General features: G+C 38.0%; 1 protein-coding gene across 1 annotated transcript in view; it reads left to right on the forward strand.

Moving 5' to 3' along the window:
- Nucleotides 1-20180, forward strand: part of Dpyd (dihydropyrimidine dehydrogenase) — a 764880-nt gene that overhangs the window by 649132 nt on the left and 95568 nt on the right. The window contains exon 20 of the mRNA XM_057794113.1: nucleotides 8714-8893. Within this exon, the coding sequence (XP_057650096.1) occupies nucleotides 8714-8893 (180 nt within the window). The remainder of the gene's footprint in view (nucleotides 1-8713; nucleotides 8894-20180) is intronic.

Consider the following 20180-nt stretch of genomic DNA (forward strand, 5'->3'; position numbering starts at 1 on the left):
AGTTTTAAAGAGAATATCAATATGCAAAATTCCTAGTATCAGAAAATCCCTCAAGAAAAATTGTACATTCAATGCTATGGGACAGTAAAACTGAAATAGATCAATTAAGAACTAAGATTCGTAGTGTGGACATTGCTTTATGTATGTGTGTAAGTGCAAGTGGTCCCTTCCATCTGCCTACAGACTCCACTGCTGCCTCTGACACCCACCACTTGCTAGAGTATAATTCTTTTTTCTCTTCAAATTTCAGTTCTCATACTTGGTGTAGCTCCCAATTGTGCAGAACATTAACATTGTGGCATATAAAAGCACACGGCTTCACAATGTTCTTTAATATTTCAAAGATACCAAGACTGTGCTCTGATAATTCAGTCTTGGCTGAGTTTGCCCTATACAAATGTATGCTTCTGGATTATGAAAAGTAATAGAGTTTATATTTTTCCCTCTGGAAAAGAATCTAGAATAACTAAGGTTATATTTTTCTGTTAATTCCTGTTAAAATAGTTCTAGATTTTATTTATCAAAGAATAATATTTTTACTTTTTTTACTTTTTTATTTTTTTAATTAATTAATTAATTTATTTATTTCTTAAAGATTTCTGCCTCTTCCCCGCCACCGCCTCCAATTTCCCTCCCCCTCCCCCAATCAAGTCTTCCTCCCTCGTCAGCCCAAAGAGCAATCAGGGTTCCCTGCCCTGTGGGAGGTCCAAGGACCACCCACCTCCATCCAGGTCTAGTAAGGTGAGCATCCAAACTACCTAGGCTCCCACAAAGCCATTACGTGCAATAGGATCAAAAACCCATTGCCATTGTTCTTCAGTTCTCAGTAGTCCTCATTGTCCGCTATGTTCAGCGAGTCCGGTTTTGTCCCATGCTTTTTCAGACCCAGGCCAGCTGTCCTTGGTGAGTTCCCGATAGAACATCCCCATTGTCTCCGTGTGTGGGTGCACCCCTCACAGTCCTGAGTTCCTTGCTCATGCTCTCTCTCCTTCTGCTCCTCCTTCAGTCCGGTGCTCCAATGTGGGTCTCTGTCTCTGTCTTCTTTCATCGCCTGATGAAGGTTAATATTCAGGAGGATGCTTTTATGTTTTTCTTTGGGTTCACCTTCTTATTTAGCTTCTCTAGAATCACGAATTATAGTCTCAATGCCCTTTATTTATGGCTAGAAACTAAATATGAGTGAGTACATCCCATGTTCCTCTTTTTGGGTCTGGCTTACCTCACTCAGGATAGTGTTTTCAATTACCATCCATTTGTATGCAAAATTCAAGAAGTCATTGTTTTTTACCGCAGAGTAGTACTCTAATATATATTCCATACTTTCTTCATCCATTCTTCCATTGAAGGGCATCTAGGTTGTTTCCAGGTTCTGGCTATTACAAACAATGCTGCTATGAACATAGTTGAGCATATACTTTTGTTGTATGATAGGGCATCTCTTGGGTATATTCCCAAGAGTGGTATTGCTGGGTCCAGGGGTAGGTTAATCCCGAAATTCCTGAGAAACTGCCACACTGCTTTCCAAAGTGGTTGCACAAGTTTGCATTCCCACTAGCAATGGATGAGTGTACCCCTTTCTCCACAACCTCTCCAGCAGAGGCTATCATTGGTGTTTTTGATTTTAGCCATTCTGACAGGTGTAAGATGGTATCTTAATGTTGTCTTGGTTTGCATTTCCCTGATCTCTAAGGAAGTTGAGCATGATCTTAAGTGTCTTTTGGCCATTTGAACTTCTTCTGTTGAGAATTCTCTGTTCAGCTCAGTGCCCCATTTTATAATTGGATTGATTAACCTTTTACGGTCTAGTTTCTTGAGTTCTTTATATATTTTGGAAATCAGACCTTTGTCAGTTGAGGGGTTGGTGAAGATCTTCTCCCAGTCAGTGGGTTGCCTTTCTGTCTTAGTGACAGTGTCCTTTGCTTTACAGAAGCTTCTCAGTCTCAGGAGGTCCCATTTATTCAATGATGTCCTTAGTGTTTGTGCTGCTGGGGTTATACGTAGGAAGTGGTCTCCAGTGCTCATGTGTTGTAGAGTAATTCCCACTTTCTCTTCTATCAGGTTCAGTGTGTTCAGACTGATATTGAGGTCTTTAATCCATTTGGACTTGAGTTTTGTGCATGGTGATAGATATGGATCTATTTTCATTCTTCTACAGATTGATATCCAGTTTTGCCAGCACAATTTGTTGAAGATGCTCTCTTTTTTCCATTGTATACTTTTAGCTCCTTTATCGAAAATCAGGTGTTCGTAGGTTTGTGGGCTAAAGTCAGGGTCTTCTATTCGATTTCATTGGTTGACTTCTCTGTTTTTATGCCAATACCAAGCTGTTTTCAATACTGTAGCTCTGTAATAGAGTTTGAAGTCAGGGATGGTAATGCCTCCAGACGATACTTTATTGTATAAGATTGTTTTGGCTATCCTGGGTTTTTTGTTTTTCCATATAAAGTTGACTATTGTCTTCTCCAGATCTGTGAAGAATTTTGATGGGATTTTGATGGGGATTGCATTGAATCTACAGATTGCTTTGGGTAGAATTGCCAATTTTACTATGTTGATCCTCCCAATCCAAGAGCAAGGGAGATCCTTCCATTTTCTGGTGTCCTCCTCAATTTCTTTCTTCAAAGACTTAAAGTTCTTGTCAAATAGATCTTTCACTTCCTTGGTCAGAGTTACCCCAAGATATTTTATGCTATTTGTGGCTATCGTGAAAGGTGATGCTTCTCTGATTTCCCTCTCTGCTTCCTTATCCTTAGTGTATAGGAAGGCAACTGATTTTTTGGAGTTGATTTTGTAACCTGCCACATTACCAAAGGTGTTTATCAGCTGTAGGAGTTCTTTGGTAGAGTTTTTGTGGTCACTTATGTATACCATCATATCATCTGCAAATAACGAAAGCTTAACTTCTTCCTTTCCAATATGGATCCCCTTGATCCCCTTATGTTGTCATATTGCTATTGCTAGAACTTCAAGCACTATATTGAAGAGGTATGGAGAGAGTGGACATCCTTGTCGTGTTCCTGATTTTAGTGGGATGGCTTTGAGTTTTTCTCCGTTTAATTTAATGTTAGCTGTCGGCTTGCTGTAAACAGCTTTTATTATATTTAGGTATGACCCTTGTATCCCTAATCTCTCCAAGACCTTTATCATAAAGGGGTGTTGAATTTTGTCGAATGCTTTTTCAGCATCTAATGAAATGATCATATGGTTTTTTTCTTTCAGTTTATTTATATGGTTGATTACATTGATAGATTTGCATATGTTGAACCAGCCCTGCATCTCTGGGATGAAGCCTACTTGATCATAATGGATAATTTTTCTAATGTGTTCTTGGATTCGGTTTGCCAGTATTTTATTGAGAATTTTTGCGTTGATGTTCATGAGTGATATAGGCCTGTAATTCTCTTTCTTGGTTGGGTCTTTGTGTGGTTTTGGTATCAGGGTAACTGTAGCTTCATAAAAGGAATTTGGCAATGACTCTTCTGTTTCTATATTGTGAAATACATTTAGGAGTATAGGTATTAGCTCTTCTTGGAAGTTCTGGTAGAATTCTGCATTGAAACCATCTGGTCCTGGGCTTTTTTTGGAATTAGTGTTGCTGTTGAATTCTACTTTTAAGCCATGGTGATCCAATAAGATACATGGGGTTATTCCAATTTTTTTATATGTTGAGGTTTGTTTTGTTATTGCAAAAAATCACATTTCTTATGTGTGTGTGCTAGGACACACATAGTAAAAGCATATACTATAAATTTATAATCTTAGCATGATCAAGGAAGGTGTTAGAAAGTATTAGTTGCTTTCTACAGCTAAAAAAAATCACAAGAAAACCTGTGGAGGAAATGATGAGGTGTTCAAAATTTTTCTGAAAACAAAAATGTTATCAGTGTTGAGAAAGTTTATTAATACTATGCCTAAGAAGTAGAGTCTTATATTTTTCCCTACCTAATAGAAATAAATCACATTCCAATACTGGAAATTAGAACCTTTTATTTCTTCTTTTTGTGGGTTTGATTTATCATTATTTTTACTCTTCCTGTGCAATATAGAAGACGAATGAAAATTTGATTATTTTTAGCCACCATTATGAATTTTATTTTTAATATAGCCATACTGGGTTTGAAGATCAAATGTTTCTAAACATGTTTGTTGAAACTGTTTAGTAATGATTATTATTATTATTACTTTAAAATGACTTTTCCTTTGTCTCTATTTATGTTTACCTCATCTTTGACCATGTGAGCCCTGTGCAGATTTGAACCATATGTGTTCATGAGTCCTCTAGAGCCATCAGTCCTGTGTGGCAATGATTAAGCATCCACACCACATGGACCTTCAGTTCCTAATTTGACCTTTCTAAGATCCCATTTTTTTTATCTATAAAAATATGATTAAAATATAAGTCTTCTTGTTAGAGTTATTTTGAGGACTAAATGATATAATTAAAAACTGTTGACCAGAGAACCAGGCCTATTTTTAACTCTTTCGTATTAAATATTTCATTGGTTTTGTCTTATCTCACTGTCATTCAGGGCATCTTAACTAAGTTCAGTGCATAGAAGTCATTCTATTATGAAAATAAAGCCTACATCCTCATAAACCATAACTTAAAAAATAAAATATAGAGCAACGAAAACAATATTCCCTAGGTCTCTCTTTTTGCCCTAACAGAAGCTAAAAGTTCTACAAGTTCAGGATGTCCTTATACCTTAAGTTCTCATTCCTCATCTATTCTTTAACCTCCCAAACAAAGTACTTTCTGGCCTGGACAGAGCCTCTTCCCTACGAATGCAAGCACCTCTACTGTTGTTTGGATTGCTAAATCTAGGGATCACTTCTCAGCTTTGGGTTTCCTGCAAGCTTTCTGCAACACCTGACTTAAGCCCCTCACATCTTTCCTGCTTATTGCCCTACATGACCTACTTCCTTAGCCTTCTTTTAAGCTTCAACTTGTCCAGAAGAGTCCATGATTGGCTGCCTTTTGCACAGGCATCATGTACACGGGACTCTTAGCTAAGTGAATTCTCTTTCCTGTCCTGTTCTGTCCTGCCCTGTCCTGCCCTGCCTTACCCTCTCCTCCCCTCCCCTCTCTTTTCCTTTTTTTTCCTTTAGTACAGCTCCCCCTTTCTTTCTTTTACTTCTTCTCCCTTCTTAATCCCCCATTCTGGATAGCCTTATACTTTAATAATTTCTCCAAACCAACTTACTAATATTTCTAATTACCAAGTAGTACTACCAGGCATATATATTAAAGCAAAGTTTATTTAGTCAGTGGCCTAGGAGACATTAGAAAACCTTGAAATAGAACCTTATTCATTCACCCATTTGGGTGAAGTTTAATTCATATATGACCTAATTCCCTTCTACCATTGTCAGTACCTTGAAAGCCATAGCTCACCCTTCATGCCATAGATTTTCTACCAACTATTTAAGCTGATCAGAGACTGCAAATATATGGAAATAGTTACAATTGTGTTGTGTGATATTTTGATCTCATTTAGACAATAAAGTTTGCTTTAAGTCAGAGAGTAGGGATAGCCACTAGTTGACCAAAATTAGCTATACAGGTTTTGGAGAACTGAGGAGAAATGAGAGACAGGAAGTAGTAAGGCAGGCCTGAAAGAGGATGTTGGCCTTTAGGGATGGAGGAATGGAAGAGAAAGAAGTTCATTGGTGGCTTCTCCATTTCTCTGATCATTCAGGTTCTTACCTCAATATCTGACTCCTGATTTTTTTATTGATAAAGGAGAAGACTACACTTCACCTGGGGGCATACTTCACAGATGTCCTGGGCATGGATAGACTGTTTTTCTCACAATTAAAAAGCCCCAGAAGAGTTCACACAGTATTTACACTATTGTGGGTACAGAAAATCATCTAGAGTTGATTTAGAGTACACTGCAGAGTGGGGAAATTATCCCCATTTTATATGTACAACATGAATATGTGCAGATGTGGACCGGGTAGGGTGCACTAGAACCAATGGTCCATACATATTGGTCAGCTGTAGTAGGAATTCAGCGCCAGGAAACATAGAATAGAAGTGAAATGAATTTTCTTAGTTTCACTTGGATGGTTGCTTTACTGGGTGCATTTGATACAGGTTAGGAAGGTTGTTGATTTCTATTTCTTCTGTAACTCTAGGGTGACTTATTTGTATTTTATGACATGTGTTCACTTAAAAGTTTTCCTAATAACCGCTAATTTAATTTACTGAGTACATAGTAAGGTCAAATTATGTGGTAGTTGCGGAAAATAATATAGTGACCCAAATAAATACAATTTTCCTTTGTTAAGACTCTATGAAGCTAAGGACTGAGCTGCCAAGCATATAATCATTTTTATATTATAATTATAAATCAAAGATAATTGTATGTAAAGGAATGCCTAACCTACTCTGGGATCCTGGAACCTCCCTGAAAAGGTAACAATTAAAAAATTGAAGAATGGTTGACTGCTACCTGGATATAGACAGGAAAAAAACCTCAAAAGCAGCAAAAGCATCATATGAAAAAAGCACTAATGAGTGGGCCTAGCCCACATGCAGACCAGGATAGCTGCGAATTATGTCCAACATGAACATAAAGCATTAGGAGATTATTTTTGTGTTCAGTTTTTGTTTTCGTTCTGTAATTCAACTATACGTTTCTTGAGCATGGACTTGTTTTTTGCTTGTTTTTTTTTTCGCGTTCTTTTGAAAGTTTATTAATTTCACGAAAGCTTTAGTAAGAAACGCACATGTGTTTCTTTGTAAAGTCAAGCAGTTGTTTGCTTCGTGTGAAAGCATTGTTAGAACTGAGATCAGTGTTCCTTTTCTCAGTACAATCTTTACTTTATTATTATTATTATTATTATTACTCTTTTTTAATTAAAATTTCCACCTGCTCCCCGTTTCCCATTTCCCTCCCCTCCTCCCAAATATTGCCCCCTCCCCCCACTCCCCTCCCCCTATCCCCACTCCTCTTCTCCTCCCCCCACACCATTCCCCCTCCCTCTCGATACTGAAGAGCAGTCCAAATTCTCTGCCCTGCGGGAAGACGAAGGTCTTCTATCTATGTCCAGAAAGGTGAGCGTCTAAACAGGCTAAGCACCCACAAAGCCAGTTCATGTATTAGGATCTAAACCTAGTGCCATTGTCCTTGGCTTCTCATCAGCCTTCATTGTCCGCCATGCTCAGAGAGTCCAGTTTCAACCCATGCTTATTCAGTCCCAGACCAGCTGGCCTTGGTGGGCTCACAATAAATCAGTTCCACTGTCACAGTGGGTGGGTGCATCCCTCGTGGTCCTGGTTTCCTTGCTCATGTTCTCCCTCCTTCTGCTCCTCATTTGGACCTTAAGAGCTCAGACCGTTGCTCCAAATTGAGGCTCTGTCTCTACCTCGATCCATCGCCAGATGAAGGTTCTAAGGTGATATGCAAGATATTCATCAGTATAGGATAGGGTCATTTCAGGTTCCCTCTCCTTAGTTGCCCAAGGTACCAGCTGGGGACGTCTCCCTGAACACCTGCTAACCCCTCTAGAGTCAAGTTTCTTGCCAACCCTAAGATGGCTCTCTTAGTTAGGATATATACTTCGCTGCTCCCGTATCCTCCCTTCCTATATCCCAACCATCCCAATCCCCCGAGCTCCTCCCATCCTCCCCTTCTCATGTTTCTCATCCCATTTCCCCTTTGCCCCTTGCCACCTCACCCGCAAGTTCCCAGCTTTTGCCCTGCAATCTTGTCTACTTCCCCTCTCCAGGCGGATGACTATATGATTTTCTTTGGTGGGAATGCAAACTTGTGCAACCACTTTGGAAATCAGTGTGGCGATTTCTCAGGAAATTTGGGATCAACCTACCCCAAGATCCAGTAATACCACTATTGGGAATATACCCAAGAGATGCCCCATCAAATGACAAAAGTATCTGTTCAACTATGTTCATAGCAGCATTGTTTGTAATAGCCAAAACTTGGAAACAACCTAGATGCCCTTCAATGGAGGAATGGATGAAGAAAGTGTGGAATATATACATATTAGAGTACCACTCAGCGGTAAAAAACAATGACTTCTCGAATTTTGCGTGCAAATGGATGGAAATAGAAAACACTATCCTGAGTGAGGTATCCCAGACCCAAAAAGAGGAACATGGGATGTACTCACTCATAATCGGTTTCTAGCCATAAATAAAGGACATTGAGCATATAATTTGTGATCCTAGAGAAGCTAAATAAGAGAGCATGGACTTGTTAAGAAAAATCTGTGTAAATGTCAAAAAGCTTGACACCAACACCAGAGAGGCCATTTTTACCACTTTAAGGCTTGAGAACAGTTCATTGGCAGTATAGTCAAAAGAGAGGGAAAGCGAGAAACCTGGTGCCTATGTCATACCAAAATTCAACCATAGGCTGATGTTTAATATCTGTATGGAGATATATCTGATGTGCAGTCACCCGCACAAATTTACAATATATAATTCCCTATGCTTTGTGATGCATATTCACACCTGTAAAAATGTTGGCACACAAATTTGAAGAAAGGATTCAATACTTCTAGAGGTTCCTCTGCATCTCCAGGGCCTCTCTCTACGTGCCTCTCATTCCTGTTCACATCCAGCTATTGTTCTGCGATGCTGACAAAGTATATGACATATGAACACTTGTTAAATGACTGAAGGTTATGTCTGTTTGAAGAGAGGACTCTTGGTCTGATGTTCTGCTATTCCTCCTTCCTATAGGTGTGTAGTGCTATTCAGAATCAGGACTTCACTGTGATTGAAGATTACTGCACTGGCCTCAAAGCCCTGCTTTATCTGAAGAGCATTGAAGAATTAGCGGACTGGGATGGGCAGAGTCCAGCCACTCTGAGTCATCAGAAAGGGAAACCAGTTCCACGTATTGCTGAGCTCACAGGACAGGTATGTGCTGCTTTCTCTTGTGTTGACGATGGAGAACTCTGCTTGGGTTCATTTTCTCTTTCAGGTCATTTGCTTTGCCATACCTCCCCAAAGGTACCAAAGACAGTGCCTGTTTGATGTTTATTTGCTTTTACAGTACAATTGCTCTGAAGCAAGCTTGATTGCAGCTATACAAAAGATCTCTGAGTTACCTTCTGATAAAACACAAGGTCATAGGAAAGAAAAAGATGGAAGTCTGCCATGTGAAGTGTTTATGAGTTCTTGCTGACTATACCGATGACTAGCATTCTTTCCATTGAGGAACATGGGATTTCTTTATTTTTTTTTAACAAGCTCTGGCTATTATAACATTACTTTTCTATCTCCAAGACAATCAAATCACTGGAGTCCTGAATAATATGATGCCATTTTTAAAATTAAAATCTAATCAGTGCCTTTTGTAACTGCCTCTGCCGTGTGGTTAAACCTGGGCTCCAAAGGTTGCAGCCTAACTTTCTCTCTAACTGCTATTTTCTGAGAAATATACACTACATTTACATCTTGTATAATACAGTGATTTGAGCAACTCTCTTCTAAAACAACCTTCAGCATTTCGCCTTTGTGTTTCCTTTGTATTATTCTAAATAGACAACCATTGTCAGAAGATATTTCTTGAGTCCTGAATGAGGGAGGAAAAAAATTACAATTCTTAGTCTTTTCAGCTTGTCACTACATCAATAATTAACTTTAAAAGAGAGAGGGGGCGGTATGAAAAGATTCTTAAGGAAGCATTTAATAATTCACATGAGTTTTAACTTGAAACAGGTCACATGAAAAAGAATGGAAAACAAAAACCATGGGTGTGCCGTCTTGGATGATGTTGAGAGGCTTAGCAAGACTGGGGGATACAACACGTAGCTGGGCAGTGTTCCTGAGAAATATCACTGCCCTTAGCCTAACAGATAGCCAAAAATAAAAATTCTTGAAGAATAATATGTGTGATTGCAAGTTCAGTAATGAGAAAGAGGAGAAAAAAGAAAATCTACAAAGTGGGTTCCAGGAAAATATCATGATGAATGACTCCATGAGTGGCAATCAAACAGAAAGGCTGTGACATTAATATTTATAATATTGTAATTAGAAGATGGTGCCTAAGCAGCATTATTAGTGTAACTAATCATATTATCATAGACTGAGTCTTCAGTATTCAGGGAGTGTTCTTGCCTTTATCAATGATCAGCAATATCCTAAGGTTGTTTATAACTAAAAAAATCATAGATGGCATTACACACATTCAATGTAAAAATATCTACCTCAAGGAAATTGTTTCTGACATGGTAGTTTATAACTATCTATAAACTCAGGTGTGTGCCATGTGAACTGAAATGTAAGCAGCTTCTCTGTGCTATGATGTTCTGTCTTTTAAAGAGTATTCGCCCTCATCTCCCCATTTCCACATTCAAAGGAATGATGGATCAGAAAGAGGGCATCTGTGTCTGTGACATAAATGGAAATAGAATTTTCTAATAGTCTAGAAACAGATTTGGACTTTATTTTGGTAAGACCAGCCTTCAGCAAGATCATTAGTATAATTTTCAGTATTCTCAATTTAAAAAAAAAAATCGCTAGATCATTTCTCGGATAAAATGAGAAATAAGCAAATGGTTTAGTAATAGACCCTGGGTTCTCTGGTGTAAGTTAGTATGACTAAAACAACAGGATGCATTGCCTGAAGGTTAGCATCCTGAGTAGTGAATCTAAAATCCCTGGACTCATACATTTTAGCTGGCTTCCTGTCTATTTCTTCTTAATGTAGTGTGTGTGTGTGTGTGTGTGTGAGAGAGAGAGAGAGACAGAGACAGAGACAGAGACAGAGACAGACAGACAGAGAGAGAGAGAGAGAGAGAGAGAGAGAGAGATAGGGAGAAAGAGACAGAGAGAGACAAAGGAAGAGAGAGATCAACCTATTGATACACTGTAACCTGCTATTTATGACGCCTTACCCTACAGTGTTTTCATGTTGCAGAGAAAATGAGAAGTGTGTAGATCCTACTCGGAAATACCCATCAGAATTAGTTGGGTCTCATTTGAAAAGGACAGTGATATTCTCCTTAAACTTTCATAAACCATGCTAGATTAAATTAGAGTACACCCTGAAAAGAGAAAAAAAATAATAGCAATGCAGAGTCTGATGATGGAAAAAGTGAACCTATGAGATCTTAGCTAGTCAAAGAATTTGTTTAAGTGAGGTATGCTATTTTTTCAAGGAATTGGTAAACTCGGTGTTAGTATTTGGCATTTAGTGGCATAAGAAATAAGAAAAATGATGGGGTTATTTGTTTTGGAACCATGAGAGAAATCAGACAGTCTAATAATTGAGCAAAGTTTCTGATCAGAAAAGCATAGAACTAAATTTCCCTACTGTTCATTGTTGGAGGGAGAGCAGGACTACTGAGCAAGCCCTAATGTGCCAGGGAAGGGAAACAGTTAAAGACCAAGATTTCAACCTAATTGGGACTTGATGCATCTCACATGCTGTTCCTTGTCTCTGAAACAGCTTTCTCTTTCAATGGGGAAAACTTAAATATTATCATCTTCTCATATAAGGTTCTGACTTCTATACAAGAACTACCCCCCCCGCCCCCAGGATCTGAGTCCCAGGAGGTATCATACAACTGCAATTTTACATCTGTTAACTTGTAAGTGGAAGCTGCTCTTGTGTTTTCTGGCTGCCCAAACCCAAATTATCCCACAGAAACTGTATTAATTGTAACACTGCTTGGCCTGTGACTCAGGTGTATTCTACCTAGCTCTTACATCTTAAATTAACCCATTTCTATTAATCTGTGTATCACCATAAGGCTGCAGCTTACTGGTAAATTTCCAGTGCACCTCTTCTTCGGCAGCTACCTGGCATCTCCTTGACTCTACCTAATCTCTATATATATCTCTGTTCAGATTTCCTGCCTGGCTATACTCTGCTAAGCCATTAATCAAAGCAGCTTCTTTATTAACCAATGGTAATAAAACATATTTACAGCATACAGAGGGGAATCTGACAGCCCCCATCTTATCTATCTTTATATCTTAGGACAGGCTTAATGATTGTTGATTCTGCAACTGGGTTAATGTGGGAATGCAACGTGGGGCCAGAATGTAGAACAGATAGTCACCAGGCTTATCAGGCTATCCCTCTATCTATTACATTATAAAGAACAGGGAAGAAAACAACCTTGAAATTCATTTTTGAATGTAAAATGCCCTCTACAGGCTCATGTGTTTGGATCCTTAGTCTTCAGCTGGTGGCATTATTAAGGAAGATTGTGGAACACGTAGGCTATGGAGACTCACTGGGGGAAGTGAATCACTGGAGGACAGCCTTGGAGCTTTATATCCTAGTTACAATTTCTATGCACTCTCTGTTTCCTAAATGTGGTGGTTTGAAAGAGAATGGCACCCATAGGTTTATATGTCAGAATTCTGAGTCACCAGGGAGTAGAAATGTTCGGGAGGTTTAGAGGGATTAGGAGGTGTATCTGTATTGGGGAGTTATTGGTCTTATTAGAGAAAGTGTGTCTCCAGAGGTATGCTTTGAGGTTTCAAACGCCCGTGCCAGGCCCAGTCTCTGGCTCTGGGCCTGTGGATCAGTATGTTATCCTCAACTACTATTCCAGCTCCATGTGTGGGCCATGCTTCCTGCCAAGATTATAGAGTAAATATCTGAAACTGTAAGCAAGTCCCCAGTTAAATGCTTTCTTTGATAAGAATTGCCTTGGTTCTAGGGTCTCTTTACAGCCAGAGAACAGTGGTGAAGACACTAAGTGTGAAAACTGTTTGATCATCCAGTTCCCTGCTCTTCCACCATGCCTTCCCTGCCATGGCAGAGTGTACCCTTCTGATGCCTTCAGTCCAAACAAGCCTTTTCTCCTTTAAGTTTCTTCTGTCAGGGCATTTCAGTCACAGCAATGAAAAAGTAATAAAGACAAACCCTTAAGTCTCATTTTATGAGTCCACTTTAGTAAAATGAGCTAGAAAGCAGCCAGAAGAAATAATGAAGGAGGCTAATAAGCAACTGTTACACTTTCTCGACTTGGTAAATGTGCCAAACTTCTTGAGGGTCCAGATCTATATACCAGTGTCTATAACAGTGTCCATCATGTAGGACAGTGGCAGAGTGGTTGTCTTAGTTAGAGTTTCTATTGCTGGGAAGAGACACCATGACCAAGGCAACTCTTATAAAGGAAAACATTTAATTGGGCTGGGCTTACAGGTTCAGAGTTTAGTCCATACGTGCAGCATGCAGACAGACATAGTGCTGGAGAAGTAGCCAAAGAGTTCTACATCTTTATTGTCAGGCAGCAGGAAAAGAGAGACACTGGGCTTGGCTTAAGCATTTGAAATCGTATAGTCACCCCCAGTGACACACTTCGTTTAACAAGGCCATACCTCCTAATAGTGCCACTCCCTATGAACCTATGAGGACTAGTTTTATTCAAACAATGATTCAAATGCTAGATGAATAAGTGATTACTCACTTGTTTTAATATATATACCTTGAGTTTCATTTTCTTCATAAAGCCATTTAAGGGTTTCCGTTCTCAATGGGAAAATCAAATCACTTCCTCTCTCCTTCTAGAGACCTTTGCTCACATAATTAGGAAACTTAATATATCTTCTAGTCCTGTATCTCTTTGCCCATTGCTGCAACTCATTATAAGCATTTTTAAAACTGTACACCAGATCTGCTTTTTTCATTGAGTTTCCAAGCACCTAGAGCAACGCTACATGTTTATAGAATTAAACTACACAAATTATCTGTGGTATTCTTATTTAGAAGAAAAAGAGAAAGCCAATTTGTAATTAAGATTCCAACTTGGTCTTTCAGGAATAGCAGGCATTCATAAGGTAAGAGTAAACGTGCCAAATTACTTTCAGCAGGTATTAAAGCATGATGAAATACATATCAGTGATATTAATAAGTGAACCTAATCTGTACTCATTAAGGAACTCTCATTAGGATGAGATCAGAAATGCTGCCATGGAGCCTGTAGAGCAGCTTTGGGGACAAAGCTTTGTTTTGAAGGTAAAAACCAAAGACAGAGGCGCATGACCACCTGCATTCTTCTGTTGTTTAAAAATCAAGAGTAGCACAGAATCAGATCATTGTGAGGAGGGTCTGATAATCTTATATGGTGATGACTGTCAGGTTTCCAAACAGAGGAAAGTGTCCATATATATATATTAAGTCAATAGCACAGCCACAACAGAAGTTCTAGTGATGGTAGCCATCAGAAGACAGTACTGATTCATAAGCTGCAGCTTTAAGGTTTCACATCATTTGAACTGTGATTATAGCTCAGTGGGAAAGAGCTTGCCTAATGACCACAAGCCCTTTTAGTCAGTCCTTAGTATTAAAACACATATTTGTTTTATTTATATTATTTACTTTTTTAACTTCAGTTTTCTTCCACTGGTATAAAATCTGCATGTAGAAAAAAATACATAGATATTAAATGGGGTATTTAATAAATGAGTAAATACATTTACCCTGACTCTGTTTCAGCTACAGTGTAGAGTATAACCAAACCTAGGGATGATTGTATGTGTTCCCTAGCCATCATCTCTTGCTAATCACCACCAGAATCAAACACCATCTAGTTTCTATGCATCAAGATTACTTTTTCATGTGTTTTTCCATTTAAACAGAAATCTACAGAATGTGTACTGGAGGATCTGTGTATTACAACTCTCACTCACTGAGGTGTTGATTGTTAGTAAATTCTGATTTACAAATCAGAACATTCTGATTTATAAATATGCTCTAATTTGCTTATTAATTTAAAACATCATCTTTCTTGGTATTTGAAATGTATTCTTGTGCAACTTGTTTTTGTGCTTACATATTTCTATATATCTTAGATAGTATGTAGGCATCTAATCGCATAGCCAAAAAGTGACTGTATGGTTTATGTGAAACTTTTATGCATATTTTCAAAGTAGTTAAAGCATTTTACATTTTAGCAACTTGTGGATATGCAAATTTAGCTTTGCATTCAATACAGTATTTGATATTCTAAGTCATTTTAGTTTAGCTATTTTTAATATATATGTGAATGTCAGTATTATTACCTTAATTTTTATTTCTGATAATTAATAGAGCCATTCTCTTGATGTCTTTGCCATATATATACTTTTTTCAATGAATTATCTGCTTAATCTGTCTTTCTTTTTATTTTTTTTATAAACTGAAACATAGCAGTTTTAGTGTATTGGATAGAAGTCATTAGACTCCCAATAAATTATTTGACAAAACCCAACATCCTTTCATAACAATAACCCTAGACAGTCTACAAATATTCAGCAGTGAGCATAGTGCTTAACACTGGAAGAATAACTGGCTTCTTTTAGAATCAACAACTGATCAGAAATTCTTTTTACTCTATTCCATGATAGTAGAAGTGAAATGAATATTTGAAGAGAATGATAGAAGAAATGAATGATATCTAGTTTTAAAGGATGTGCTAAAACTGTTCTATTTTCAATATAAAGACTGTTGACATAAAAATACCAAATAGAATATAGAATTGTGATTAAGATGATAAGTGACCTTTGAAAAGTTTCAAGGCACAAAACAATATACAGAAGTCAGTTACATTTTTATATGAATAGCTGGAATAAAAACCAGCAGAAATCAAATTTGAAATGACACAAACATGGCAAGAACTATAAACTACTTTAGACCAAATTAAAGTACATTATCTTTCAGACCAGTGATTATGACAATGAGCTGATAGAGGGAAACTGAAGAAGTCTTAAATTACTGACAAAATGTGGAGAGATGTCAGGCTTTTCAGATTGATCTGTCTGAACATTATGATCACACTCAAAATTTTAACATATGTTTTTAAAGTTGACAGGTTGGTTTCAAAATGTACATTGGATTTGAGAGAGCTAGAATAACCAAAATAACTCACAAAATATGACAAAGTTAGGAGGTTTTGACTCTCTGCCTTCATGGCCTTTTAGGAGCTTTTTAAATGTGCAGTCAAGCAAGCAAGTTTTGGTGTTCAGATGAACAAATATATCAAGGGGACCCATAGAAAGATCAGAAACAGACCTACACATACACACTGAATTGATGATATTCAATAAAAGGGCATGGAAAATGTAGTAGAGAAAGTGCAATCTGACCAAGAATTTGTTTAATAAAACTTATCACTCATTCACACATATTTAAACATATTGTATTTATGAAAATAAAGATGAAATAAAATTTAGATTCTGGAGCAAATTTAGGTCAACTATAAAACTGAGCTGAGGACAAGACATGTATCCTGACCAACAGGACTATAATACAAGTTTTGTTTTTAATTGATTCATTTTATTTTAGTGTAAGAGTGTTTTACATGCATGTGTATATATCTATTACATGTGTGCCTTGCCCATGGATATCAGAAGAAGTCAGACTCCCTGGAACAACAGCTACCATGTACTACTGAACCTGAGTGCCTGGAAGAATACTGCTGAACCATTTTTCAGCCTGTAAATTTTTGAAGAAAACAAAGTAAATAACAAAATGAAGGAAGGAAGGAAGGAAGGAAGGAAGGAAGGAAGGAAGGAAGGAAGGAAGGAAGGAAGGAAGGAAGGAAGGAAAAAAATGTCATGCCTTTGGTTTTAAAAGCAAGTAAAAATTTTTGAACCATATGCAATATTCACAAGAAAAACATTAATGCTCTTTCATTACAAAATAACTTCTACCCAGCAAGGAATCATTTACAACATGAAAACTCAGATCACAGAGAGGGGAAAAGTTTCACTTGATTCTCATGAGAAATTTGAATCAGGAAAAATATATATATATATCACATTCTACACTATATGCTGGGTTAACTGGAAATAGCACAACCTGTTCAATCAGTAGTTCATAGAGACCCCTAAAAATACGTGACCTGCCATGAAGATCTCGTTAGTGGGATCCTGCAGTTGCAGGTTGTTTTGTTTCTGTTTTCTTTCTCCAATGACTGTTTTTATACCTCACCAGTGAAGTAGAAACAGGGTGGGGTGAGGACGTGAAAGCTTGTCCCTTTACATTCACTTTAAAGTTTGAGGTCCTTGTCCGTATTGCCTTCCCCAGCTGCAACTCTGGCTCCAAGGTTCACTTCCCTTGAACTGCTAGATGGTCTTACTGTATTGTCAGAAAGTTCGAGATGCGAGTATAGTTCTATCGGTTCCTTAGGCAATGGTTGCAATGAAAACATTATTATTGGGCTGGTTTTGTCTGTCTGTCCACAAATTGCAGGAGGCTAAGTTATAGTTTGCTCTTTATGTGTTTGAGTCACAGGACAAGGAAGTAAAAAAGCGCCAGTCCAAGGAAGAAAGTACCCAAACCCCAGAATTACCTGATCGGAATGCTTTGTCGTGATATGAGGGACCTTCTTCTACCAATATGGTTTGAGCAATTTCTGACCTAGAGTGTGCGAATGGCCAGAGCCACAGAACAGTAGGACAGGTGCCTAGGACAAGCAAGAAAAAAAGGGGGAGATTGAATTCAATTCTGTAACTGCACTTGTAACTTCCACTCATCTTACCAGCTTCAATAGCCCCTTCTTGAGGCACAGCGTGAAGAGCAATACTACAGAGATGTTTGCAGCCTGGACACTTTGAATTCAAGCTACACTACTGTGTGAGCCTGGACCAGGCACATGAGTCTCTTAAGCTCCCATTTGCATAAAGGCCCATGAAGGTGATGTTATCTCTTTGACAGGCACTTTATGAAGACCAGAAGTTATTATGTGTCCTGAATACAGGAGGCAATTAATACAGTAGTTAGCATTATAATTTATATAGTAGAGTGATAGATTGATTAACTTATTTCAGGGTAACGCTGGATATATCTTTATCTAAAATAGATGGTTAACATTAGGAGAGGAATAAATATTTGAGAGATGTATTAATAATCATTACTACATCATTTGTGTAGATTTTCAAACAGTGCTTCTGCCTTATTTTTATGTTTTCTTAACTTTCTGTTATAACATGATCTAGGGGTTTTTACTTTTTTTTTTCTTCTTGGTTTTTGGTTTTTTGAGAAAGGGTTTCTCTGTGTAGCCCTGACTGTCCTGGAACTCACTCTGTAAACCAAGCTGGTCTTGAACTCACAGAGATCTTCCTGTCTCTGCCTCCCAAGGGCTGGGATTAAAAGCATGTGCCAGCAGCACTGATCTTAATGAATGTTGTTTTATCTGGCTAAAGGCTAGCGTATTCTTCCTTTGAAGCACGGCTTTGGTAAACCGCTTCTTAATAATTTGTGAGCATTCACTTTCTAAGGAAATTGGAATCACGGTAGCTAGTTCTGGGTCACAAGCAGTTCACTATCATTCCTAAAACAATCAGAAAGGAGGGGCACACCACTGCTGCCAGAAGAGAATAGCATTACCAGAATCTAACACAAACCACTTAGGCAAGGTACTTGTAGACGCCCCTCACTTCTAGGAAGGGGTCACTTTGCGTTGCTTATTGTCAGCATTATAAATCCTATACCCCTGCCAACTTCATTCCTCCTAAACCAGGTATACGCTGATGTCACTTCATAGAGAAGCTCTGAAGTGCTTCTCAGCCTTCCTAATGCTGCAACCCTCATGTTGTGGTGACCGGCAATATCCATGCTATTTCATAACTATAATTCTGCTACTGGTATGAATCATAATGTAAGGATCTGATATGCAGGATAGTGAATAAGAACCCTAAAAGGGTCACAACACACAGATTGAGAACCACTGACGTAGTTCCTGCTAAGAGCTCCGGATCCCTGGAGTCCTGTGTCCGAGTACCCTATGAAGAGAGGCATGCCAAGGAGAAGGGTGTGGTCGATTGTTGGTGCTTGTGTGGACGTGACATAGATGTGCTATTGCAGAACACAGCTTTCCGCTCTCAACTGTGAATGGAACAGAACTGGGTCAGCTGGCTCGGAGACTCCACAGCCACACAGTTTTAAGGTTGTAATCACTTTCTGCTGTCCATCACTGGGTGTCTGCAGCAAGATGTTTTGTACTCACCTGCTCCATGTGTTTCCATCTTTCCATGGCGCCTTTCCTTTGTCCAACACACACAAGAAAGTGCGATGCCTTATTTCTAATTACTATCTAAAATTGATATCCAATTACCAACCACAGTGTAATTATTTCCTTTGTCATCCATGAAAGTAAGTGGTTAACAGTAATTTCTCATACTTCATCAAATATAACTACTTTAATCAGAATGTACCTTATTAATATTAATTACATACTTAGGACTTCTGCAAAACTGCTTCTCATCTTCAGCACAACTTACATTAATTCTGGTGTGACTTATAAGTAACAGGAAAAAATAGGATTTTTCATATTTGGTGAAAAGATTGGGAAGTTTTTAAATGCAATTAATATGAACAGGTAAATTAATATTTGAGATCATTTTATAACCATCAATTAATCCCCAGCATTTGTGATTCCAAGCTGTAGCCATAAAGATCTTCCTGAGACAAACACGTTTTTGTTTTGTCTCATCTGTTGACATGTATAAAGGGAATATGTATGAGGAGGTTGAAGAATAATTTTCAGGTACTTATAGAAGTCAAAGGTATTTTCTTGATAAGTGAAAATTCAACAGAAATTCCAGCTATATTGAACTTCCACTGATTTGTCTTAGGGTATGATTTGAAAATAAAATTAAATTTACTCTATTAAAAATAAAATTAATATTTAGTTTATAGAAAATCCAACAAAACAAAACAAAATTATATTTAATTTTGACTTCAAAAATGATAGAACTGATTGGGCAGGGTGGTTTGTCTCTGTAATCACAGCCTCGGAGAGGTAAGATGGAAAAATTGCCCTGAGTTGAAGGCACCTAAACTTGTGTGAGACCCTGAATCATACAAAACAAACAAAATTAGATGTCACATTGCTATGAAACAGCTTTGTGTAATTTTAGGGAATTTTAGGGATGATAAAACAGACATATTTAATGCATTGAAAGATTGGCATCTCATATTTGACCAAATAAATTTGTATAATCAACAGAATAGTGGTATTTCTCTTGGGGAACCTGATTACTTCTAATTCTTGTCTTACTGACTTATCCATGTGATCCCTAATACTCAAATTATGTTACATAATCCAGGAGAGATGTTATTATTACACTAGTACCTATGCTTTGTAGTCATAGACTACCTAATGGAAGTGTGTCTGAGATGGCAGAACTACAGCCTACACAGAGAATGTGACTAACGCCGGTCAGAATCCTTTGATTTGCAGCTTCAGGCAGTGTTTGT

Source organism: Chionomys nivalis, chromosome 18 (genome assembly GCF_950005125.1).
Source record: "Chionomys nivalis chromosome 18, mChiNiv1.1, whole genome shotgun sequence".
Classification (NCBI taxonomy): Eukaryota; Metazoa; Chordata; class Mammalia; order Rodentia; family Cricetidae; genus Chionomys; species Chionomys nivalis.